Genomic DNA, 25,909 nt, shown 5'->3' with positions numbered 1-25,909 from the left:
GAACATGGTATATCTCTCCATCTGTTTGTATGGTCTTTAATTGCTTTCATTTGTGTCTTATAGTTTTCTGCATACAGGTCTTTTTTCTCCTTAGGTAGGTTTATTCCTAGGTATTTTATTCTTTTTGTTGCAATGGTAAATGGGAGTATTTCCTTAATTTGTCTTTCAGATTTTTCAGCATTAGTGTATAGGAATGCAAGAGACTTCTGTGCATTAATTTTGTATCCTGCTACTTTACCAAATTCATTGATTAGCTCTAGTAGTTTTCTGGTAGCATCTTTAGGATTCTCTATGTATAGTATCATGTTATCTGCAAACAATGACAGTTTTACTTCTTCTTTTCTGATTTGGATTCCTTTTATTTCTTTTTCTTCTCTGATTGCTGTGGCTAAAACTTCCAAAACTATGTTGAATAATAGCAGTGAGGGTGGGCAACCTTGTCTTGTTCCTGATCTTAGAGTAAAAGAACCCTCACTTTTTGGTTTCCCGGGCTTCTGGCATAGACTGTGACAGCACGGAGAAAGGCATGTCTGAAATTCAAAAGCACATGTGAGGGAAGGAGGGAGGATGAGCTTGTTAAGCCCATGCAGTTCAAGGAAATGGGAGATGAGGGCCCACAGCAAGGGCTCCCTTACCACAAACCATGTTTCTTTTTCAACACTGAGGGACCAGATCATTGCAGCATCAGTATAGTACAAATCCAACAAATCTAAGACAATAACAGTGACGAATCTGCCACAGCGGCTCCTGGGGTCAGCTGACAGGTCAGTCAAAACAGGCTATTTAGAAACTCCCTGTAGGCACTGACTGAGTGGAAAACCCATTTCTTTGTAAGGGTTTTTATCAGAAAAGTTAAAGAGGAGAGATGCTGTGGAAACGTAACTGAGGGTCTCCTCTCTCTCCATCTTACAAAGACATGGCCTTCCTTCAAGCCTAGGGAGCCCCCTAGTTTTTTAGTGTATTTCTTTCTTTGCAAAGAAATTGAGAGCTCAGGTACCCAGGGCTTGTGTCTGTCTCCTGTCATCACCACCACCGAATAGCAAGTTTTTCAGGGATGAGCCCAAGGTCACTTGTGCAGCAGACTCACTCCCCCACACCCCCTTCCCTCGGGGGAACTGTGGGTTAATGGACCCTCCCATCCAGAGGGACTCCTGTGGCATGATGTAGCCCAGGATGGACATATGTAATTAAGAATAATGTTTGGTAACCAGGGGGATCAGGAGAGGGGCCATCTTATAATGAGCTCTTTTGCTGAAGTTAATAAATAAGTCTCTTTGAACAGATGGGATCAAAGAAAGTTCTTCCTTGTACTGAATTTTTTCCTTTTTATGGAGGTATAAAACACATACTCTAAAATGCACTCGTCTTAAATGTACTCCATTAATTTTTTACATGTGTACACCTATGTATTTGCTATGCAGGTCAAGATATAGAACATTTCCAGAACCCCAGAAGGTTTCCTCTTTTCCCTTCCCAGTCAGTATCTCACCCCCAAGCCCGAGGGAAGCTCAGCTCTAACTTTTACCACCATCAGTTTGTTTTGCCTAATTCTTGAACTTCATATACATGGAGTCATACCTTGAACAGAATTTTCTTTAAGACCATTCAAGTCAAGTCCAATGTCTGTCCTTCCTTTCTTTCCTAGGCCTTTTTAGAGATGGCTTACACAGAGGCTGCCCAGGCCATGGTCCAGTATTACCAAGAAAAATCTGCCATGATCAATGGTGAGAAGTTGCTCATTCGGATGTCCAAGAGATACAAGGAATTGCAGCTGAAGGTAAAGCATTCTCTCCTTCATTCAGTCATTCAACAAGCAACAGCTAAGTGTCTCCTCCTTGTCAGCCACTTGCCTAAGTGCTGGTGGGAAGGAGAGCACAGGAAAAGATCCAAAAATTACCCACTGCCTTTGAGGATATCACATGGAAAGGCAAACCCATTAAACATGGCAAGAAAAGTGCTCATTGAGGTAAGTACAAGATGCAAAGGGGTGCTTGGGGCAAGGTGACTACCTACCTGGGACCCAAGGAGGATTTTAAGAGAAGTCTTGAAAGATGAAGAAAGAAGGGAAAGGTGGTTGCTTTTCAGAGGTGAGAGTTCCAAGCATAAACCCCTGAATGAAACCCAGACAGGTCTTCAGTAACTTTTTCTTCATCTGTCGCCCCCTTGATCTTTTATTCTCTCCTCCATCCTCTCTATGTTTATTGTCTTAAGCCCCATAGAAAGCCTTCTATGCAGCACATGACTGAGTTGGCCATTGTCCGAAATAAGGATTGAATTGAGGTAATTCCAAACAGGGCTTTTGTTTTCGTTTTAGCTTGCTCTACCATTCTCTTCTTTTTTGTTTTATCGTGAAGTATAACATACAGACAGAAAAGTGACTAATTTTGTATTGCACAGTTGAAAAAGTAATAATGGGTGAACTCCCATAAGTCCCACAAAACCGCCACCAAAGTCAAGAAATAGGACACGGACAGCACCAAGAAGATTTGTAAGTCCCTTCTTGTGCTCAACCCCTCCCTCTCCACTCTCCTGACCCTGAGATAACCATTTCCTTGCTTTTCCTTATTATTCTACCCCCTCTCTATGCCTTTTTTAACATTATAGTTTAGTTTTACCTATTTTTGAACTTTATGTGAATGGAATCATACTGTGTTCTTTCATTCAACGTTATGCCATCTATGTTGGGTGCATCTTTATTTTCATTGTTATATAAATTTCCATTGTGTGACTATAAATTTGTTTAGCCATTCCACTGTTGATGGACATTTGGGTTGTTCCAGTTTTAGGGTATTAGAGACACGGCTACTATGAACATTTTCAAACATGTTATCCCAGTACCCATGTACATGTGCGTATAACCAGGGAATGTACATAACTAGAAGTAGAATTGCTGGATCACAAGGCATGCTTACCCTCAACTGTACTAGATGATAGCATTCCTACTAGTAGTGTCTGAGAGTTTTCAATAGCTCACCTTCTTGCTAGCACTTTGTCTTGTCCAACTTTAAAATTTTTGCCTCTCTGGAGAGAGTGTAATGGTTTATCATGATTTTATTTTTTATTTTCTATATTAATTGAGGTTGAGCAGTTTTTCATGTGTTTGTTGGTTATTCCATCTAGGTCTTCTCCAGTGGGAAATTTCTTTTTAAGCCATTTGCCCATGCTTTTCTTTTGGATTGTATCTTCCTATTGGTTTGCAGGAGTTCTCTTGGCTGGAGCCATGAGTCCGTTTGGATTTATTGTATTTAGTGCCACATTTGTGGTTAAATCTAACTTCTTATTTTGTGCTTTCTACTGTCCTAGTTAATGGGATTTTCCAGTTGACTTCAGCTCATTCCATATTTAGTTAGGGTCCATTTTGTTCAAGGCTCACAGCTCTTAATCTGCCTTCAAGGTTCAAGTCAGAAGCCAAAGCCTCAGTGGTTGTTTCTAGCTAGGACTAGCATTCTGACAAGTCTACAGATGTAGATCGGTAATATGTCAACCAGTTGTCAAAGTCCTGATTCTGCTTTACTTGCATTATTGCTTCTGAAGTTCGTTTGTCAACAGTTCTGCTTCAGGCAGAACCTGGCACTTTTTTTTTCCAGCTCATGAAAGCCTGTTGCTTTTCTCAGACAAGTCAACGATCCCACCCCATTCTGTACCCAAAGTTCTTGTTCTCCTGGATTCTGCCCTGGGGCTTAGAATTGAATTACTGTACTGAATTCCCAGGGGAGCTTTGGTCTCCAAATGAGATGTTGTCATAAGGTTCTAATTAGGATTAACTGCAGTACTCTCCTTCTTAAAGTACCAAGGTGTTTGTAGTCCCTTATCAAGAGAGGTCCTTTGGGGTGGTGCCAAAACTGTGGGTTAAAGAGGTCAGATGGTCAAAGTTTGCATTCAGCAAATGTTCTGAGTGCTCACTGTGGGTGGGAACTGGGCCAGGCCCCACGGATTTGGAGGTAGCAAGTCTGGGGAGGTAGAACACATAACATAGAACCATCAACAGCTATGTGACCTACGCTAGATTGTAGAGTGCTAGGGCCAGCCTAGCCTCTATGCCTTCCCTCTTTGATGACCTTGGGCAAATTGCTTGACCTCTGTGAACCTCAGTTTCCAGATCAGTAAAGGACTATAACTTGTGTTCTTTGATTTTAAGCATTTTTTTTCATACATGGTCTCTCTGAGGCTCACAATCACTCTCCCCTATGAGGTGTGTAGGGTGAATAATAACAGTAATTAAAATAGTACAACAATAATAACAAGAATATATACCTTTAATTGAGTCCTGGGTCAAGTAATGTGCCAAGCACTTCAATACATTATCTACTGCGATCCTGGCGTCAGTACTGTCAGACAGGTATTATTATCTCAGTTTTACAGATGAGGAAACTGAGCCTCATAGAAGTTCAGTAACTTACCCAAGATCATAGTTACTGGAAGAGCCATGATTAAAACCTAGGACTGCTTTGGTTTTGTACTGTATTTGCATCTCTATATTGTGTTTTTATAATCTCTATTGTCCATGTGAAAAACAGAGAAATCAGGTAATTTGCTTACAGTCATCCAGTCAGTAAGCAGCAGAGATGGTATTCTAATAGAGCTTATCAAACTTCAGTGTGCGTACAAATCACTTATGGATCTCATTAAAATTTCTGAATCAGTAGGTCTGAGGCAGGGTGGTGATTCTGCGTTTCTCACAAGCTCCCAGGAGATGCTGTTGTTTCTGGTCCTCAGAGCACACTTTGAGTGGCTAGAAAACATTTTTCCTGACCTTTAGTAAGGATTTTCTGCTTCCCAAGCAGTCACACTGCCTCTATGTGCAGGCATCTCAAGGCATGTTTCCACTACATAGAAATATGTGCCTTGTGGTCCCTATGTTGACCTGAATCAGCTAGAACTTTAGCATAATGGCTAAAGTAAAAAAAGGAATGTTTTCACTCATGTAACTAAAAAGACCAGGAGTAGCCCTGGCTGCAGGCAGGGCTGCTTTCAGGGCCCAAATGCTCTCATGAGGACTTGGTTTCTCTCCACTCTGCTTTCGGTTCGCTTGGCTTTGTCATTGGGGTCTCCCTGCGGTGGCCCCTGACAGCCCCCGGCTCTCTCCTCTAGGCGGCGCGATGGCTTCAGTGATTCCAGCAGCTCTGGCGCCTCAGCCTCCCATTTCCTTCACCAAGAGAAAGCTGGAGTTTTTCCTAGTAGCTCCCACAGAAGTCCTGAAAGTCATTCCAATCAGGCTAGCTTTGGACACGTGCTCTTCCCTGAGCCAGTCTCTGTGGCCATGCTGTGACTGGCCAGGCCTGTGTCACCTGCTATGTCCTGGGAGCAGGCTGCAGAAGAGAGGATGGTTCCTGGGGAGGCAGACAGCGAAGCGCTGTATCCACATGTGTCACTGTATCCTCATGTGTCTCTGGGCCAAAGGGCTACCACATGGGGTCCCGCCAGGGCTTGCAGAGGTGGGGGACGTTTTGATGGGTCTGTGTCCTGGAACTTTACCTTTTGCTCACCAGGCAAAGTGGAGGGAGAAGAAGGAGAGATTTTAAGGCATTTTCTCCTCTCCTCTCTTGAATATTTCCTCATGCCAGTAATCTTGTCTCACTCTTTGTGGCAGAGATTTTATTCCTCAGGGCGTTTGGGGCAGAAACTTTCACGTAATAGGTGTCCAACAAATGTGTGAAATGAATGAGAAAGAGAAAATCTGAAGGAACAGTAAAAAAGTGAGTGTTTTCCTGCCTGCAGACCTGCGTGACAAGATTGGTTATTCTATAGAGACTTCCCCAGAGTCACAGTGTCTTACCGGCAGAAGGGAACTTGGAATAGTTTAAATCTGTGTGTTCCAGTCACTCCATCAGAAAACTGTCAGGGGAGTTTTCAAGTCCTCTTGCCCAGATGTTCTCATTTAGTGGATTGGGGTGGGACTGAAGCTCCCAGGTGGTTTGGGGACAGCGGGCCTGGTTTCAGTGTCACTGGTAAGTTGCCAGCCCTCCTGGCCACAGAGATGGTCCCTGGCCCTGGGAAGCAGTCTTGTGAGTGGTCCATGATGCTCTTGGTTAGGAAGAATAAATCAGCAAATGATGATTGAGGGTCTTTTCCATATAACATGTGGTGCCGAGAGCTACAATGAATATGAGAATAGTCCTCACTTGGGGAAAGTTTGCCGTCTCACTTGTGATTATTTTCCCAATCACAGAACAGCCTCCTGGGGCCCCTGTCAGCCCAGCGCCCCCCGAAGTTCCTTCTGTTCAGGTCGCACGGCCCCGGTGAGGCAGGGAATGGGGTTATGGATCGCAGCCGTTAGTGGCACAGGGCCCCGCGTGGAATGAGCGCTCCACGATGACTGGCTGGAGCGATGGAGGGATGGGCTGACGAGAAAGGACATGACAGTCTACAAATACTATATGCTGGGGTTGGCGGAGGTAAACTGGGGAGATAAACAATTCTCGTGATTTCAACCTGAGTGCGTACGTATGGAGCTCCTAGAAGTTCAGTGGCAAAAGGCAGTGTGACTTGCTTGTGTAAAGAAGGGAGAGATTCCTGAGTAGGGCCTTGAGGGGTGAGGCAACTTAATGAAACAGAGAGGGGGTTTCTGGGCAGCAGTCGGGTGAGAAGAGATGTAGAGCCTGGAAAGCACACTCATGTCAGAAACAGTCAGGGCTGCTGGGACAGGATCTGGCTCTGACAAGTTCAGGGCTCATCTGGAAGGTTTCAGCATCTTCCTGGGACTCTGGAGACATGTAGAACAGCCGCGGAGGGGTCCGGAGGCACAAAACTCTCTGGCAGCTTCCTTTATGCTGGCCCAGCATCTGCCTCCCTCTGAGGGCACACTTTCCTGGGACTGTATGGGGCTTGGAAGCTCACCCTTGTCCTAAAGTAGCAAGATGTGTTGACCAAGAGCACTGTGGATGGTCCCCTGGGGGCTTGTTGACAGTGGAAATGGATTCACCGTGGGTGGCAGGGGGGGGTTCAATATACAATTCTGTCTACTTTTGTGTGTGTTTGAAATGTTCTGCAATAAAAAGGTTCCCCCAAACATCATCGCAGGCCTACTCCGTTCTCTTCCGTTTCTACTCCTCTGCAGCGAGTACAGCTTTATTGTACCTGCCTCCTTTATACCTTTAACCACAGGATAACGAGGCCAGGCCTGAAGAGGAAGATGGGGAGGATTTTCTTAGAGTGAAAAGTTGATTCTGTTATTTGAAAATCTTTGGCCACTTCTGACTCCTTCTCAGATGGCAGCTGGCAGGGTGTTTGGGCCAGAGAGTGCCAACAATTTGGAATTATCACTTAAAAGAGAGACACTGACCTCTGGTCCTCAGAGGGGGGTCACAGTGCCTGTGACCGCCAGCCCCAGCGTATAGCATTTGCAGATCGTCATGTCCTTTCTCGTCAGCCCATCCCTCCATCTCTCCAGCCAGTCATCGTGGAGCGCTCATTCCCTGCCTCACTGGGGCCGTGTGACCTGAACAGAAGGAACTTCAGGGGGTGCTGGGCTGACAATGGCCCCAGGAGGCTGTTCTGTGATTGGGAAAATAAGGGGCAAGGAAATAGTTAAGCCCAGAAGAGGCTCTTCTAGCCCCCAAAGAACTCTGGATGCATCTCTTTGACCCCCAGGGGACCACATTGGGCCACTAGAGGGTGTTTCCATCTGTGGTGCTTGACTGGCTGCTCTGCCCTCATCAGGCGGCACCCGGAGGGGAAGGGTCCGAGGGGCTGCTGTCTGTGGTGGTGGAGATGCAGAAGGCACCATGAGCTCCTAGAACACCTCTGGCTCTGACCCTGGCCTGACCTGCCCGTCCCTGCAGGTCTTAACCCCACCACCCATGCTACCCCTGGGTAACCGGCAGAACCTCAGCTGCTCCCTGACCAGGCCCCCTCCTCTCACCCCAGGCTCTCCTGGATCTGGACTGGAAGGAACAGTCACGAGGATATGAGATTCCAGAGAGCAGAAGAAAAGTGTTGGGGACTCTGGGGACTCTTTTTTGCCACAGAAAGTCCCTGATCCAACCCCCTCAGGGAATTTGTGTGCTCTGAAAAGTCGCCATGGTACATTGTACTCAGCTTGGGGGCACATTCTTTAGCCTTCGCCTGTTCCAGCTTGGCAGGATGAGGACAGATTTGGGACTTGGGATGTGGCCTCCCCGGTGCCAGGAGATCTTATCACACGTCCCTGCACTGGATCCTGATGGCTCCCTCCGGCTTTCCCAAGCTGGCCCGCATGGAGGCAGTGCTGCAGTGGGTCTCCTGCGGACCAGCCATCCCAGGCGGGCCTCTCCCATGATGGTGCAGTAGGCAACTTCCACCTTGTGGCCCAAGGTGGGGAGGCAGAAGGAAGACCCACTCAGTGGAATCACCTCCACGTGAACCTTCTTGTTCTACCCACAGGTGGTGACCAACAACGCTGGTGGGAGGACAGATGGTCTCGGGTGGGGTGGAAGGAAGCATCCTGGGCAGTAGCCTTCTTCTCCGCCCAGGCCCACAGCCCCAGCTCTTTTGTTGCTTGGCCTTCGGTCTCTGCTTCTGGTCCAGTTTAAGCAGCTCAGGTGCTAGTTGACAGTGCAGGGCTTGGGTGATCTTGTTACTTGTAGGTGACACTTCCATGTGCTTACAGAGGGTCAACCTTTATAGCTACAGTCAGATGAAAGGGACCATTTGCCAAAAGTGTGAGGCTCCTTTCGGGTGGGTATCCTGACCAGTGCTCAGTTCCTGGGCCTTTTCTTGAACGGGGATTGACTACCTTCTTGACCTCCTCCTTCTTCACAACCACAGGGCTAGCGGTCACTTCCTTCTCTTTGACGTTCTCTCCTCTTGCATTTCGAGTTGACAAGAGATCCCTCCCTGGCTTGAACATTTTACATCCTTTCCCTAAGTCCGAGCTCTGACTTCTCCCCTGAACCCACAGGCAGCTCCTCCTTTATTCTCTCCTGAACTGTTTTCCCAGCCCGAGCTTCAATCTTAACAATAACACAGATAAGCAGCTGTGCACTCAGAGGACTACAGAATTCTAGTCCCAGCTAATCACAGAGCTCAATTCATATCTCTGGTCCTGGGTTTCACACCTATAAAATGAGATATTTGATGGTACCTAACATTTGTGTAGCTCTAAGATTTCATAATCCTTTGTTAAGTACGTAGGAAAAAAAATTGAGGATAAAAAGAGCAGTTGATTAAGTTTCTTAATAAAATTCTTTATCAAAAGTTGACATCACCAGGCTTCCCTGGTGGCGCAGTGGTCGAGGGTCCACCTGCCGATGCAGGGGACGCGGGTTCGTGCCCCGGTCCGGGAGGATCCCACATGCCGCAGAGCGGCTGGGCCCGTGAGCCATGGCCGCTGAGCCTGCGCGTCCGGAGCCTGTGCTCCACAACGGGAGAGGCCGCAACAGTGAGGGGCCCGCATACCGCAAAAAAAAAAAAAAAAAAAGTTGACATCATAGACTGAGGGTTTTTAGGTCTTTTTTAACCTCAGTATTACTGAGATATAATTCATATACCATAAATTCAGCCTGTTCCATACACTTTAATTGGATGAATTTTGTGTAGTCTTTTGGAAAATGCTTCCATCCTTCTGTGCTCATGAATTTCTTTTTTTAATCATTTATTTTTTATTGTTTTGTTAATGTTTGGCCAGTGTGGGTTTAGGAAAGGGCTTGGGTTGGGATTTGGGAGCTGGCGTGGTCCTGTCCTGGCACAGTCATCCCACAGTAACTTCTGGGAAGGGCAGAGCCTTTGGGTGCCTGGCCTCCTCAGCTGGGAAGCCTGGCTCACAGCCTGCGCTGCCCACCTTGCAGATTTACGTTGAGCACCAAATGACCCCTGTGGATCCCCGCACTGAAGTCAGGAGTTGCAGGAAGCATGGGGCATAGAAGGGACCTTGGAGTTAAAATGCCTGTTGTCAGGTCCTGATTTTCTAATGATCTCTGTGACCTTGAATGTGTTCCTTAACACAGCACAACCCCAGGAGTCACCGTAGAACACAATGTGGCTGGCGGCTGGAACTGTGCCAGGCAGAACTCTGCCTCAATGACCTCTCTGGGTCTCAGTTTCCTCAGGTGTAAAATGTGGAGGCTGCATGTTAGTGATCTTCAAGTCTCTTTCCAAGTTATAATGCCTTCCTCCCTCCCGCCCTCTTTCCCTTCCTTCCTTTCACATTTTAGATATTTGCTTTTATTTGGAAGGAGGTGGGAGGTGGGTATTAACACATGCTTTTTCCCAGCATGTGGGTGGTGAGCCTCAGGCTCCTTGCTTCCCAGCTCAAGGGATGCCACGTGCCCTGGACCACGCAGCCCCACCACCATTCAGCATTATGGTCATACTCTTCATCCTCTGGATTAAACTTTTTCTTCCCCTAAAAAGGCACTTTTCCCCCTTTGGTGGACAGGGCAATGAACCCAAGTCCTAGCTGCTTCCTTCTGGTGTTTGCAAGACCATCTCTGGTCTGATGGTGACCCCTCTGACTTTGCCTAGAAACCTGGGAAAGCCGTGGCTGCCATCATCCAGGACATCCATTCCCAGAGGGAGAGGGACATGTTCCGGGAAGCAGACAGGTGAGGCCCGGTCTCAGGTCTCAGGGCAGATTCTGCGTCATTGGAACATTCTCCCCTTTCTCTTTCTCAGGGGTATTTGAGTCACTCTGTGCTCTGCCCTTGCCTCTGCCCTGTCCATCAGCCTCTCTGGGCCCTATATTTCCATGTGCCTGATGGAACGCATCAGTCCAGTCCAGTGCTCAGGTTAAACCTCAGAAAAGTTCAAGATGCTAAGCTTCCCCTCAGCTGCGCCTCCTTTGTTGTCAAGGAGTATAGGAGGGGATCTGCTGATATACAGCTCTCAAGGGCAAATGTTCACTCTGCTAAAACAGCCTGAAAGTGTGTCTGTGTGTTGTGTGTGTTGTGCATGTGTGTTTGGTGTGTGTTGTGGTTGTACTGTGTTTGTGGTGTGTTGTGTGTGTGTGTGTTTGGTGTGTGGTTGTACTGTGTGTGTGTTGTGTTTGGTGTGTGTGTGTGTTTGTATTGTGTGTTGTGTGGTTGTATTGTGTATGTGGTGTGTTTGTGTGTGGTGTGTTCTGTGTGTGTTTAGTGTGTGTAGTGTGGCTGTATTGTGTGTGTGTTGTGTTTGGGGTGTGTGTGTTTGGTGTGTGTTGTGTGGTTGTATTGTGCGTGTGGTGTGTGTAGTGTGTTGTGTTTGGTGTGTGTGGTGTGTGGTTGTATTGTGTGGTGTGTGTGTTTGGTGTGTGTTGTGTTGTAGTGTGTGTGGTGTGTGTATGTGGTACATATGTGGGTGTATGTGTGTGGTGTGTATGTGTGGTGTGGGTGTATGTGTGGTGTGTGTGTCTTCTGTTTAGAGCCAGCCCTTGATTTTTCTTGAGCTGAATGTAGGTGTAGAAACATCCATGACCTGACCAGTCATTTACTCTGAACATCGAGTGCAGTCACATTTCCAACTCATTTCTCCCAGCTGAAGTTGTGACCCTGCCAAGCCCGGGCTACAAGTTCACCACTGTCACTGCCCTATGGAGACAGTCCCTGCAGAGGCCACTGTGGAAAAAGCAGGAGCGGCACCTGGCCGGCACATTCTGTGGCTCTTACCCAGGGCTGCCGCAGATGGCACCCTAACCTCGCTGCAGAGGGCCCGGCCCAGGCTGCTTCCCCAGTGGAGGTCAAGGCTGGTCCCAGTGATCCACGTCTCTTGTCCCCTGGTCAGTGAGGACTGCGTGGTTTTCCTGTATTTGGGAACCAAATGAAAGTTGCCTGTCCTTTTAGAATGTCAGGTGGATGACTCAGTTGACCTGCTTAATAACAACCTGTGTGTGTGTGTGTGTGTGTGTGTGTGTGTGTGTGTGTGTATGTGTATCTTTTATGTAGCTGTTTCAAGTTTGGGATTTTTGTTCGTCTGTTTGTTTTTAATATTATAGTTGTTTGGGTTTTTAAAAGACTGTGAAGCCACACCGTGACCCTGCAGTTCTGTGGTAGAGTCGGGGTGCAGGTGACCAAGGGGTCTTGCTCTGAACCCTATACAGGCTGGGGTCTTTTTCTGTGTTTCTGTTTCTTCATCTGATACATGAGCAGGTCAGGGCTCTAAGGATTCTTCCAACCCCAAAATGCCTTCCTAGAAAAATGGAACCCAATAGGTGGCCTTTATTTCGGTAGAGGCCAGGTGGAGGGGCGGCTTCAGTCTCATAGTCAAGAGGTCGGCTGATTGAACCCCGGGGTTAGGCAGTCTTGCCTACCAGGCTGGACCAGGGCAACTCGGCGCACCCCGCCCCCGCCCACCAGGAGAGTCTCCTCCTCCCTGAGCGTAGCTCATTTCCAAGAGGAAGAGAGCTGGGGTGAGCCAGAACAGGCCAATTTTTCATCCCAGTTCCCAGGAGCAGAATGAGTAAAGGGGCAGAAAGCCCCCAGGACTGTGCTCAGGGAAAATCCCTCCCAGAAGCCTGGAGGGAGGAAAAGCTTGTTCCTGGACCTTTCTGTGCGCTCTGCGCAGTTGTGGTGAAGCGTGTTATGGCCAGGTGGGGTCACGCGCACAGTATGTCTGTTGCAGAGACGGGGTGTATCTGGGGATGGAGGCTGAGGAAGGTGCAGATTCTAAAACGGCTCCTTTGCTCCCTCACAGATACGGCCCAGAAAGGCCGAGATCTCGAAGTCCGGTGAGCCGGTCATTGTCCCCGAGGTCCCACACTCCGAGCTTCACCTCTTGCAGCTCTTCTCACAGCCCCCCAGGCCCCTCTCGGGCTGACTGGGGCAGCGGCCGAGACTCGTGGGAGCACTCGCCCTACGCCAGGAGGGAGGAAGAGCGAGGCCCGGTCCCCTGGAGGGAGAACGGGGAGGACAAGAGGGACAGGATGGACACGTGGGCGCATGACCGCAAACAGTACCCCCGGCAACTGGACAAGGCCGAGTTAGATGAACGGCTGGAAGGAGGGAGGGGCTACCGAGAAAGGCACCCGAGGTCTGGGTCCCCCAACCTGCTCCACTCCGCGTCGGGATACAAAAGCCGAGAAGACGGCTACTACCGCAAAGAGTCCAAGGGCAAATCGGACAAGTATCTGAAGCAGCAGCAGGATGTCCCTGGGAGGTCCAGGAGGAAAGATGAGGCCAGGCTGCGGGAAGGCAGACACGCCCCCCCTGACGGCTCGGGCAGGGAAGACGGGCTGGAACCGAAGGGCACCAAGTCGAAGCAGAGTGAGAAAACCAGAACCAAGAGACCTGATAGAGACCAAGACGGAGCTGATAGTAAAGAAAGCAAAATGGCAGAGAATGAGGTAATAATGTAATCCCTTCCGCCAGGTAAGGAGAGGCAGGTCCCACGGGAGAATACTATTAATAGAATGGTGATGAACGTTTATTGAGTGAATGAAAGATTTACTGAATGTTTACTCTGTACCAGGCACTGTGCTAAACACTTTATCTCAATTTAATCCTCACGGCAAGCCTATGAGGTAATACTAGTAATGATACTATCATTGCTATAGATGAGGAAACCGAGGCACAGAGAGTTTAAGTTAGTTGCCCAAGGACACACAGTCAGGAAATGGTGGAGCTGGAATGGTGATCTGGCTCCACAGCACCCTGCTGCCTTTACTAGAAATTAGGCGGTGACGTGATGCAAAGTCCTTCTATTTTGTCTGTTTGTCTAGAGTGGCACGGCCCTGAGGTGTTTGTACCCACAGACCGTGCCGGGGGAGATTAGACCTTCGGTTCGCTCCATCCTCTCTCCTGCCGAAAACGTCTACCAGTGTTGGAGCTTTGATGAGAGGTGGTAAAGGAGAAGCAGCCACCACCCATTCAGTGATACTGGGCACCCAGGGCTTGATGTGTTTCTCTAGACCCAGTCCACAGTGTTTTCCTTCCACTGGAATAAAAATGCTCAGTAGCTGGCTGGCACCTTTCATCCAAGTGCTTCAGCCAGGGCTCACAACGTGCTGCACGACTTCAGTTCACACAGGGGGTCACAAGGAGGACTCTGGGTACCAGGTTTATACTCTAGTTTGGCTTGCGCTTCTTTCTTGCCAGAGCCGCCTGCATTTAAGTAGGAGTGGGATGGTGGAGGTTGGCGAGGAGGTGGGGGTGGCCTGCATAAAGAATCCACTTAAAAAATCCTACATGCGGGCTTCCCTGGTGGCGCAGTGGTTGAGAGTCTGCCTGCCGATGCAGGGGACACGGGTTCGTGCCCCGGTCCGGGAAGATCCCACATGCCGTGGAGCAGCTGGGCCCGTGAGCTGTGCGTCTGGAGCCTGTGCTCCGTAACGGGAGAGGCCACAACAGTGAGAGGCCCGCGTACCGCAAAAAGAAAAAAAAAAAATCCTACATGCATATCTTCTAGTCTGACCCAGGAGCTGTTGACAATGACTAAGTCCGAATAAGAATCCCAGGCCTCAACTCCATGAACACTGAAGGGCCGTGCTTTGGCCACGACTTTATTCCTACATGCATTGCCGGGGGGTGTGCTAGGCACAGGGGTTCAAAGATGAGTAGGAAGTAGTCATGTTATGGCAGAGATTAAGTTCTAGTGGTGGAAGCTAACCTACAAAAATAATTTACATACAGTGGGGCCCCTGCTGGAGTCAAGTGGACAGTCAGCTCTGCACAGGAGAGAAGGAGAGCTGCACAGAGGAGGTGGCATTTGAGCTGGACATCGAAAGTGGGGAAAAAGGCAGTATGGGAAGCAGCAAGGGCAAAAGTGAGAAAGGAAGACTTTTATTATTGCTGATTTATAATATATTAGTTTCAGGTTTACAACGTAGTGATTTGCTATTTTATAGATTACACTTCATTTAAAGTTATTATAAAATATTGGCTGTATTCCCTGTGCTTTACAATATATCCTTGTTGCTTACTTATTTTATACATAGCAGTTTATACCCCTTAATCCCCTACCCCTATCTTGACCCTCCCACCTTCCCAGTCCCTACTGGTAACTACTCTTTTGTTCTCTGTATCTGTGAGTTCTTTTCTGTTTTGTTATATTCATTCATTTTATTTTTTAGATTCCACATATAAGTGATAACATACAGTACTTGTCTTTCTCTGTCTGACTTATTTCACTAAACATAATTCTCCCCGGGTCTATCTATGTTGTTGCAAATGGCGTTATTTCATTCTTTTTTATGGCCGAGTAATACTCCAGGTTCTTCATAACAGGGAAGACTGTTTTGAAGAACCTGGAGATACTCAACGTGGCTGTACCTTTAGGGCATATTAAAGGGTAATGTTTTTAAGAAGTAAAATCATGGCTCTCATACAAACATAAAATGAATACATGTCAAAGGTATTGTTTAACTCATTAATTAATGAGGGAACCAGTAAGATGTGAAAGGCTGTTCAGAGGAGAATCCAAAGAGCAGGCATATAGAGGCACTCAGTAATGCTGAGGTGAATTTGCTAATAGATGTGAAACTGGCCTCTTCTGTGGGAATCAGTGGCATCTCCAGCAGATAAAGTTCCTTCGCATCTCTATGAACAAGAATCATTTGTACTATTATCACATTTCTGCAGTTTACAAAGTTGTGAAATAGCTCAGTTCAAGCTAATGAAAGGTGCGGACTCCGATAGAATCAAGTACCCTGGAAGGGTGCTAGACAAATGCCCAGCCTTCCATTGGAAGGACTCCCAGCAATCTTTTTTGCCCATCTCAAAGTCTGCCACAACTTCCCCTGGCAGAGCAGGGGAAGCACAGGAGATGAGATTAGGGAAGTGGGTGGGGTGGGCCCATGAAGGACCTCTTGTTTGTACTTGAACTGGATCCAGAGAAGCTGTGAACTAGTGGATGTTTTTAAGAAGAGTGTCTATGCTCGGAGGTGTCCAAGGGGCTGGTGATGGGTCAGTACCTTGAGAAAAGAAGGAAAGAGAGTGAGAGTTAGCAGGGCCTCAAGGCCTCATACACATACCACCAGTCTGGAACCCTCTGTCCCCCATGGCAAAGGGGCGGAGCTGCCCCTTTGCCCTCCTACCCACACTTCTGAGACTCTTTGGTAACTTCTCCTGTTGTACCCACCCTACTTTCACTGGTTTGCACAACATTGCTCATTCATGGTGACGCATGCTGTGACCATCCCAAGAGCCCCTGATGCAAAAAAAGCTTCCCAGAAAGGCCCCGTGGGTTTCCCCACAATTCTGTCCTTCTAGTAGGTTCCGCCTCTAATAGCCCTAGAGTGGGGTCAGTAGGGACTTGTTGGGGTCCCCAGCAGATTGTTTCTGTGGGTTTGGAGCCAGGCAGCCAATACCATTTGATGGAATAACAGCAGAACAAAGAGTTTTCCTCACTGATCTCAAACTTCTCATCACAAGCTTGAAAACAACCTAGAACCCACAGGGTTGCTCCAGGAGTCCGAGAACAGGCAGTGACTAAACTTGGGGAATGAAGGCAGCAGGGCTGCGGACAGGGTCCCTGCCTTTCTTATGATATACCAGGCACCTCCCACCACAGGGCCTTTGCACATGTTCCCCTGCCTGGGAGCTCCTCCCCCACCAAAGTCCATGTGGCTCCCTACTCACTGTCGCAGTCTCCAACGTTTATTCTTGGCCACCACATAAAATCACGACATCCCAACCCACTTCTTTTCCTTCCCTGCTTTCTTTTTCTCGGTGGCATCTGTCTCCTTCTGACCTATCCCCTAATGTCTTTATTTATTTAGAGTCTGCTCTCCCTCCCAACCCTCCCCTACCCCCATCCCCCATGTAACCTCCATGAGGGCAGGAATTTTTGTCTGCTGTGCTCACTGCCCTGCCCCCAGCTCCTAGATTAGGGTTTGGCCCAGAGTGGGCATTCAATAAGTATTTGTTGAAGGAATGAATGACTGAACCCAGACTCTGGAGGTAGAGGCCTGGCATCTGAGAACCAAGTCACACCCTGTTCTTCTCAGCCTCAGTTTTCTTGTTTGTGAAATGGGTGTGATCACAAGGCTGCTGTAGGACTTTAACAAGCTTGTGCTCACGGGAAACCCTGGGAGATTCTGGAGAGAGTGCCCAGTGCTGGGGAAGCCAGTGTGTGCGCTGCTCAGTGTTTCTGGGTGGCCACAGCCAGACATGAGGCCCAGCCCTGACCATGAGACCAGAGGTAAAAGAAAGAAGTCAAGTCACTGAATAGGGAGACTTGGAAAGAAGCGCTCCCCCACTTTCCTGGAAGGGGCATCAGGGTTTACAGAACCAGGTGCCTAGAGAAGGGAAGCCAGGCAGCATGATTGAAGCCAAGGTGGAGAGCTGGGACCGTGGTGGACCAAGCAGGAGGTACCTGTCTGCTGGGGCAGCCACTGATCAGCTCCATTCTGTGGCTGCCATTCAGGCACAGCTGCCCTGTGTTGTCAGATTTCCCATTTCTTAGAGCAAGACCAAAGTCCAGATGCAGGTATCTGTATGAAATTTCCCACGTTTTAGAAACTGTATAGAACAAAACATGTCTGTGGGCCAGATGGAGCCCCAGGTGTCCCCAGAATGCAGCCCCCAGTATAAACAATCCCTAGGAGACAGAAATAGCAAACCCACGTATGTTCAGTTCAAAGCCCAGACAGAGACCCAAGCATGCTGGGAGGCAGGTGTGTACTTGTTATTCACTCCACCCTCTCCTACCTGTCTCCATTCTTGTACTGACCAGTGTTCGTGGAGCACCTAGCACTGGGGCTGCAGTTGTGAGCCAAAGCTAAAATGACTCTTGATCTCATGGAGCTCATGGTCTAATGAAAAGCATGCTAATCAAATAATTCCTTAAATGAGTACACGAGTGTGAGTGTGAAGTGCTAAGGAGATGGAGGATACAGTGCTCTCAGTGCCGGTAAGCAGGGGTCCCCTAACCTCTGGTTAGGAACCCGGCTGCACAGCAGGAGGTGAGTGGCGGGCGGGCGAGCAAAGCTTCACCTGCGGCTCCCGTCACTGGCGTTACCGCCTGAGCCATCCCCCGCCCCCCCCATCCCTCCCCGTCCATGGAAAAACTGTCTTCCACGAAACCAGTCCCTGGTGCCAAAAAGGTTGGGGACCACTGCCTGTAACGAATCAGAGGCTCTCCTTGGTTAGGATGTGCGGCTGCTGGGATTGAAAGGAAAGGTGGGTATTTACTGGGTGAAGCAAAGGGGAAGAGAACGAAATGTTCAAGCAAGAAGGTGCAGTGAGGATATGATAGATTTTGCATTTTGGAGTCATCATTCCTCATCGCCTCGGGGAGAATACACTTGGGAGGGGGCTACAGAGCAGAAGTGGAAGACCACCTAGGAGGTGGTTTAGCAGTAACCCCGGCCCTGTGGTGGCAGCCCTGCTTGCAGCAGTTGGGACCTAACACATTGCTCCCTGAGCTGCTTGGTGGCGGGATGGGATGAGTGCCTTGGTTGCATTTGTCTGTTCCCTGTAAGCTGCTGTCACCTGGAAATGCTCCCAGGGCCAGGGGTGCGCTGAAAGGCACTGCTCTATCTCCTTTGCCTGCAGGGAGGGAGAGCAGGTCCGCCTGGCGGGGGGGCTTTTGGCGGCCAGGCTGTCCCTGCCTCTCCCAGCTTGAACTGGAGGGAGTCTCTTTACTGTGTTGACCTGGGCGTGTGCTGCCGGAAGTGCCTGGGAAGGGTAAGGGCTATTTATTTTGACAAGGGAGGGCCATGGATAATTTATTCAGGAAGACAAAAATAAAGAAAAGGGGTCCCCTGTTGGTAGAAGCTCTGGATTCTGAGGGCTAAAAAGGCATTTGGAGCTGCTTTGAGCTCAGGTCGGCTCAGAAGGCTGGAGCAGAGCTTCCGCTCTGAACACCGGAAAGAGCAAAGACTCGAGGATTTAAACCGTCTTCTCCTGTTCCATAACAACTGGTTAAACCCGTCAGCCCTGAGCTCCTGCCCCGGCTGCCTCCTTGTCGGCAAAGACGGGTGTGTCTTCTCTTAAGAAATCAGAGCGAGAGTGGTTTACTTTGAGCCAACCTCGGCCAAAATTGTCGAGCAAATGCAACTTCCTCCCAAGAATGCCCAGGAACAGTGACTGATTTGGTGGCCAGAGTTTGTCGTGGGAGAACGTCCTCCTCAACCTTCTGAAATGGGAATTGGCAAACTTTTTCTACAAAACACCAGAGAGTAACTATTTTAGGCATATGGGCCACGAGGCAAAATTGAGGATATTATGTAGCTAATATGATATAAGCATTTAACATACAGCCATTTAGAGACATGAGAAGCATTGTTAATTTGCAGACTGTACAAAAAAGAGGAGCTGAATCAGATTTGGCTTGAGGACTATAGTTGGCTGACCCCTGTTTTCAAGGCTGGTCAGAGACCCTAATTCTCAAAGCAAACATCTGCTTTCAGTTGTTCAATTTCCCAGACATGAGTACTAGTGTGAGGGACTTAATCTGAGGGAGGGAATAGGAGGAAGGAAGACGGGGCGGGATTGCTAGTTGGGGCTATAGCTCTACGACAGAGATAAGGCAAAACAGAGGTGAGAGGGGCCCTGATTGGGTGACAACACCCTTCCTACCCATAAGTGGCCTGGAGGTGATTTTTTTTATGGCTAAGACTGATCTGTTGGTGAGGTGTCACCATGATGGTTGTGAACCCCAGGGTCGGTTCCCCCTTGGCCCCTTTACTCACCCTCACTGTCTACAGATTATACAGCTGCAAAAAGTACCCAGTTTGCCAGGGACGTCTGCCTCCCTAAAGCTGTGAAGACATTTCTGTGCCTCCGTTTGTGTGACCTTGAACAAGTTACTTAACCTCTCTGAGCCTCAGTTTCCCCATCTATATAATGAAGATGATAATAGCACCTGCCTCTGAGGGGTTCTGTGAGGATAAAGGAAGTGATGTGTGTGAAACACATCCGACAGCATTAGCTGTGCTCAATAGTGTTGCTTTCCTCTTGGCGTGCCCTCTGCTACTTCTCACTGTTGACTTGATTTGTTCTGCTCTTCCTCTGGTAAGGCTGAAAAAGAGGAACAGGACAGCATGGAAGAGAGCCCCCTGCATCTGGGCAGGCAGGAGAAAGAAACAGAGTCCTCTGATGCAGCGAACACAAAGGCGAGGAAGGTAAAGTTTGTCCCAGATGCTGGCAGTGTAGCCGCATCAACACAACAGCCACTGGGCTCCAAGTCACAGGCCTCCCCATCCTGCCGGGTGATGACCTGCTTGCTGCATGGGATGTGCCTGAGACCCCACCAGCGGGTCTGTGAATGAAGCCAGCACTTCTTGGAGGAATGGCTTTGCCTGGGATCCTTGCACAGTCTTTATTGAGGAAATCTTTACCACATGCCTGGGCTCTGCCTCAGTCTTCAGTAACTTGGCTGCGCTTATAAGAGAAAACATGTGCCCAAAAAAGACTCAGCCTTCAGAGCCAGGCTCCCAAAATAGGCAGCTGCCTTGGGAGGGGCTGGAGGAGGAAGGGGGCTTTGGGTACTCAAGCTGGGGTCCTGAACCTCAGCAGGCCCTGACCCTGGGATTAACAAAACATCTACCGTGCTTGTAAAGATTATTTTACTTAATTAAAATGAAAAACCCAGTTACAGGGCTGGGGCTGCCACAGCAAAAAGAAGTGTCCTTGGAACGTGGCCAGCTTCGTGCCTTTCCGGCCAGGAGAGGCAGAGAGATGAGTATCGCTGGCAGGGAAACTGATCTCCTAAAGCTGGCTGCTGGGTCCATGGGCTGCTGGGGAAGCAAGGGGAAAGTTTCAGGAGGGGCCAAGTTTGAGCCATGGCTACGGAGGGTTGCACCCTTGCTGGGAGAGGTTGTTTGGGAGAATTTTGTAGGGACTTTGCTGCACTTAACATTTAGTGATGCCCTACTTGCAAGGAAATAGCTCCAGAAGGTTGATGTGTGTAGCACTTACAACTCAATCATTCATTTGTTCAAAAACTATTTATTTTTCAGAATTAAAAAAATAAAATTTCCAGAAATTGATCAGAAAAGGATGAGCAGAGATTGATATCTATTAATAGGAAGCAGGCTAAGTAACTTTCATTGGAATCCTATATGGGCATTAACAGTTAAGGTGTAGATGTAGATCCGATGATATAGAAACACCTCTAAGCCACATTCCTGAATAAAAATGTGTTGCCCACAACTAAAAAAACACCTAAACAAAACAAAAGAAAAAAACTATTCATTGAGCACCTACTGTATACCAGGAGTGGAAATTCTTTGTCCACTTGGTGGGTTAAACATTAAGGGCTTATTCCAACTCCTGTGCTGTTCGGAGCCTCATCCTAGGGATAAATCAATGATGAGAGACTTCTCATCGCTCATCACAGTGATTTACAGCTGCTAGTTACCCAGTAAATGTTCCCAGGTAGGAGTAAGATTGCTCAGCATCTTTCTGGTTTGAGGGGTCCTGTGGTCAAGGTTTGCACCCTCTTCTGGTTAAATACCAAGACCCATTCCTCAGCCACCCTCTGACCTCCATTCCTCATTTGTATTCAGGAGCAAGATTCAGAAAGTGGAAGTGAGGCAGAGGGGGAGAGCTGGTGCCCCACGAACATGGAGGAGCTGGTTACAGTGGACGAGGTGGGGGAGGAAGAAGATTTTATCATGGAACCGGACATCCCAGAACTGGAGGAAACTGTGCCCATCGAACAGAAGGACACAATCTGTCCAGAGATATGTCCCTGTGTGACAACCACCTTAGACCTGGACTTAACCAAAGAGTTCACCAAGGAGGGAGTCAAGACCGTAGGTAAGGAGGCTGCGGAAATCAGCCTCGAGTCGCCCAAAGAACTGCCGTCTGCTTCCGTGAGCTGCCCCAGTGACGTGGATGTGGAAACGCCTGGCCTAAATCTGGATGTTGAGCGGAAGCCATCTGAATGTGAGACGGGCCTTGCACTGGAGGGCTCAGATTGCTACGAGATGCAGGCAAAGGGAGCAGAGAGCTCAGATGTTCGTCTGGCCCCTACACTCCAGCAAATGTCTTCCCCCAGGCCAGCAGAGGAGAGGGCCTGGCAGCCTGGCCCCTTTCTTGATGACTGTAAGGCCAGGGGGACCCTGGAAGATGGGGCTGGTGAAGGCAGCCCCTTGGAGGAGAAAGCCAGCCCCCTCACCGAAACAGACCTCCAAAGCCAGGCTTGCCACGGAGTGTCGACCCAGGGTAACTACCTCCTTTTTCTCCTGTGCGGTTGGGTTGATCGGACCACTACTTCCCTAGAGCAGCGTAGAGGCGTGTGCAGGCTGGAACGAACAGAAGTAAGGTTTCAGCCAGCCTGAAAGCTGGTGCAGAAGGCAAGCTTAACAGCCTGGCTAAATTGTTAGAGCTTTTAGGCAATTGGTGTAAAGGAAGTCGGATGGGTGGCCACACGTTTCTGAGAAGCAAGCTCAGATAGGACGTACTTCTCTGAATTTACGGGATCCCAGATGGACTGTGCCAACTAAATTAGCAAATGTTTGGAGTTATCAAAGGAGCTTTGGTTCCTAAGGATCGGCAAGCAGCCTCTCTTGCCTGCACCACCGAGGACCACCCAGGCCGTTGTTTCTGTGAGGCCTGAGTGAGGGGGCGGGAGCGTGGGAGGCCGAGAAAGGAACCGGCAGAGGGAAGAATGAGGGGTTCACGAAGGGGCATGGCCGGTTCCCATTCTCACCACCTCAGACCCACTTTTCTCCAGCGTCTGACAGTGAAGCAAGACTTGTCCCGGGAGCTCCTCCACCTCCAGTGGAGGTGATGTGTGTCTGTGCCTGGCACTGTGACATCATGAAAGACAGAGTTTAAAATAGGCTAAGCCCTGTCTTCTGTGCCAAGTGGAAACTAAACATCCATCAAGGGCTGTGGGGGAGGAGAGAGTAGTCCTCAATTTTCTCTCAATGAAAATAGCTAGAAATTCATTTTGCAGAAAGCCTGCAGCATTCCAGAGTTTGAAGTCAGGGGGATAAGAGTCGAGGGCAGAAAATATAGAGGAAAGGCTTAAAAATAAACATGTCAACCCAGTGCTCTGTGGTTGGCACGAGCTGGTAGGCGGGCTTGGACTTCCCTCCATGTCAAGCTGACCTGAGCTATTTTTCACCTGTGTGGATCTGAGTCTCCATGGAAACGCTGCTGTGAGCCGCCTTGTTGCTAGAGAAACACTGAGGCCTGGGCTGTGTCTACAGAAGGCAAGAATAAAGGAGCGAAGTGTTGTTCACCTTGCTCTGATTGAACCCCTTGTATTTTGCGGTATAGGTCTCGACATGCACTGGTGTTAATGGCTTATTAGCTTAGCCAGTGTTTGGAGTTCATATTTAATAACACTGCTCGACAGGCTTGGGGTGGGAATGGCATTGCCTTTTCTGCCCGCCTCAGTGCTTCTGTGGACATCAGCACAATTTTTGCACTTCGATAATTCTTCTGCCTGCAGAGATGGAGTTGTTACTGAACCGGGGACACGGGGATAGATCATCCCAACCGAAGGCAGCAGCAGCCCATCCCCCCACAGACCTGATGCTGCTGCTTGCCAAGTTTTCTTGCGTGTGGCATTCTTTTGGCAGCGGAAAAAGCTCTTTGTTATAGCACTTTGGTTCTAATTAGCAGCCCTGGCCTAGTCTCACGTTATTAAGCAGCACAAGGGACTGTTTCCCATCACACAGCGCAAGGAGTACAATTGCAGGGATTCTTTGAGGCATGTTGTGTTTCATTACCGCTTTGCCCTGGCTCATGTTTTGCAGATAACTCCAGGTACATGGAAATGAAATCTCTGGACGTGAGGTCACTGGAATACGCTGAAGTGGAGCTGAAACAGCCCCTTTCTTTGCCTTCCTGGGAACCTGAGGATGTGTTCAGTGAACTTAGCATTCCTCTAGGTGGGTGAAATACACAGTCCTTCCTGAGAATTTGGCTCCAGGAAAGGATAGTCCTGTAATAACATCTAAGAGCTTGAGAGGGCTTTTTGTCATTTTGTTGTCTTTCGTGTCTGATGCAATTACCTAGATGTGCGTGCTGCCTTAAAGTTTCTTGAAATTTCAGTCTCCCACAGTAGACCAGATACCTCATGGGGCCAGACGGCACTGCCCTGGGAGCCAGAGCAGAGCCTTGTTTTCCCTGTCAGGAAATGCTTTATTCCTGACCATACAGCCCTTATTCAGCCAGGGAAGCAGAGAGGCCAGCAGCTGCCGTAAGGCCAATAGCTGACTCACTTCGTTATACAGCAGAAACCAACACAACATTGTAAAGCAATTATACTCCAATAAAGATGTTAAAAAAAAAAGAAACGCACCTCTTCTGCTAAGGTCTTCCCTGCCCTCCTGGCCCCAGCCCTTCTCAAAACAACGCTGCATTGTTTTCTCTTTGAGAGATCAGCTTCTCTGAGCCATAGATGCTGAATAGACTGCGTCTTGGGCAGACCCTATATAGTTGATAGAAGAGCACTGAAAAGAGACGTGGGCCCCTGTCCTTCCCATGCTGGGTAACTGCATGTCCTCAAACGAGTCATACCCAGGAATGTTTTGGGGTTTTTTTTTTTCCAGTCACTGCAAGTCCTTTATTAACAAGTCAATTAGCCCCCGAGGGGCTAGTCAACATGGAGGCTCACCCTTTCCATCAAGTTTCCTTTTTTCCTTTTCATCTGCTTTTTAAAATTTCGTTCTGTTTCCAGTCCTCCAAGTACGCCATTTAGTCAGATTCGAAGAGCAAACTTTCTTTTTTTTTAAAGGATGAGTTTGCTGCATAGCGTCCAGTATGCTCCAGGACAAAAACTAAAAAAAGCAAATACACACTGACCTTAGAATGAACTAAGATGATTGCCAGAAGGCCCTGGGTTTTTTTAATGTTGGAAAATAGTTGCAAAGTCTGCCTTTCAGGAAAAAGGTGCCAGACAGTTCATTTATGCACTCACTTAGTCAGCAGCCCCTCCTGGATAACGTGGCACTCCATGAGACACTCAGGGGGAACTGAAAAATGGAACACAAGTCTCTTGGCATCTAGGAACTTAGAAATCTGTATGACACACACAGGCAAAAATTAAGAATAAATTCTGCTACCTTATAATTCATGTTTTATTTTATTTTTTATTATAAAAAGTGTGAAAGATTATTATAACCAATTTAAAAAACCATATGAAGTAAATATTAAATGTTGTATCTCTTCCCTCCAGTCTCTCCCCCTCGCCAGAGGTAGCCACTGTCATACCCACAGATAGTTCTTCTCCCACAAAAATAGGCTCAAACTATACACATGATGTTGTGCGATTTGCTTTTATAACGTAACAGTGGGTCTTAGAGATCTCTTCACATCAGTACATAGAGAATGCATTCTTCTTAACCACTGCAAATATTCCATCTTAAAAGCTGTACCATACATTCTCGATCCGTTCGTCTACTGATGAACATTATGTTTTCTTTTTTTTTTTTTCCATTATTAAAATGCTATAATAGTTAGGCTTTTACCATTTACCATGTAGGTGCCACTTCTAGTATTCTTCTCATTGAACTCTCAAAACACCTGTGAGGTAAGTAATATTTTTATCCCTAGATCACAGATAAGAAATGAGATGCAGGGTTGCAGAGCTAACGAACAGCCCAGACTGGAGTCAGGATTCAAACCCCAGCACTTAGAGTCCCTGTGCCATGCTGCCTCTGAGCTTGGTTGCCTTCCAAACGCACTGTCACCTTTGCGTGTGAACCAGGATTTCTGGAGGATAATGTCCTAGCCCAGGGGAGGGGGGATGTCCATATATATTTGTATTTCATATTTTCATAATTGCCACTAAATTGCTCCCCAAAAAGATTATACCAGTTTTCAGTGCTACCTCAAGTGAGAGTACTCATTCCCCACATCCTCGCCAACTTTGGATCTTATCAGTTTTTAATCTTTACCAACATGTTAGGAGGAAAATGGTAGCTCATTTTAGTTTTTAAAACACAGCTCTATTGAGGTATAATTGATGTTAATGAAGTGCACATAAGGTGCACAATTTGATGAATTTTGACACATGTATGCACCTGTGAGACCATCACCACAACCAACGTAGTGAACATATTCCTCACCCCCCATATTTCCTGATACTCCTTTGTAATCCCTCGCTCCCACCCGCAGTC

At 48.1% G+C, this 25,909-nt stretch overlaps 1 protein-coding gene across 1 annotated transcript in view; it reads left to right on the top strand.

Moving 5' to 3' along the window:
* Positions 1-25,909, top strand: part of RBM20 (RNA binding motif protein 20) — a 216,555-nt gene that overhangs the window by 175,987 nt on the left and 14,659 nt on the right. Inside the window, exons 7-12 of the mRNA XM_060033566.1 lie at positions 1,646-1,777; positions 10,441-10,520; positions 12,583-13,231; positions 19,847-19,951; positions 21,338-21,998; positions 23,543-23,677. Of these exons, the coding sequence (XP_059889549.1) occupies positions 1,646-1,777; positions 10,441-10,520; positions 12,583-13,231; positions 19,847-19,951; positions 21,338-21,998; positions 23,543-23,677 (1,762 nt within the window). The remainder of the gene's footprint in view (positions 1-1,645; positions 1,778-10,440; positions 10,521-12,582; positions 13,232-19,846; positions 19,952-21,337; positions 21,999-23,542; positions 23,678-25,909) is intronic.

The sequence above is a fragment of the Delphinus delphis genome, chromosome 16 (assembly GCF_949987515.2).
Source record: "Delphinus delphis chromosome 16, mDelDel1.2, whole genome shotgun sequence".
NCBI classification, from domain to species: Eukaryota; Metazoa; Chordata; class Mammalia; order Artiodactyla; family Delphinidae; genus Delphinus; species Delphinus delphis.
The sequence above is the reverse complement of the archived record's forward strand: the minus strand, read 5'-3'. Positions and strand labels throughout refer to the sequence as shown.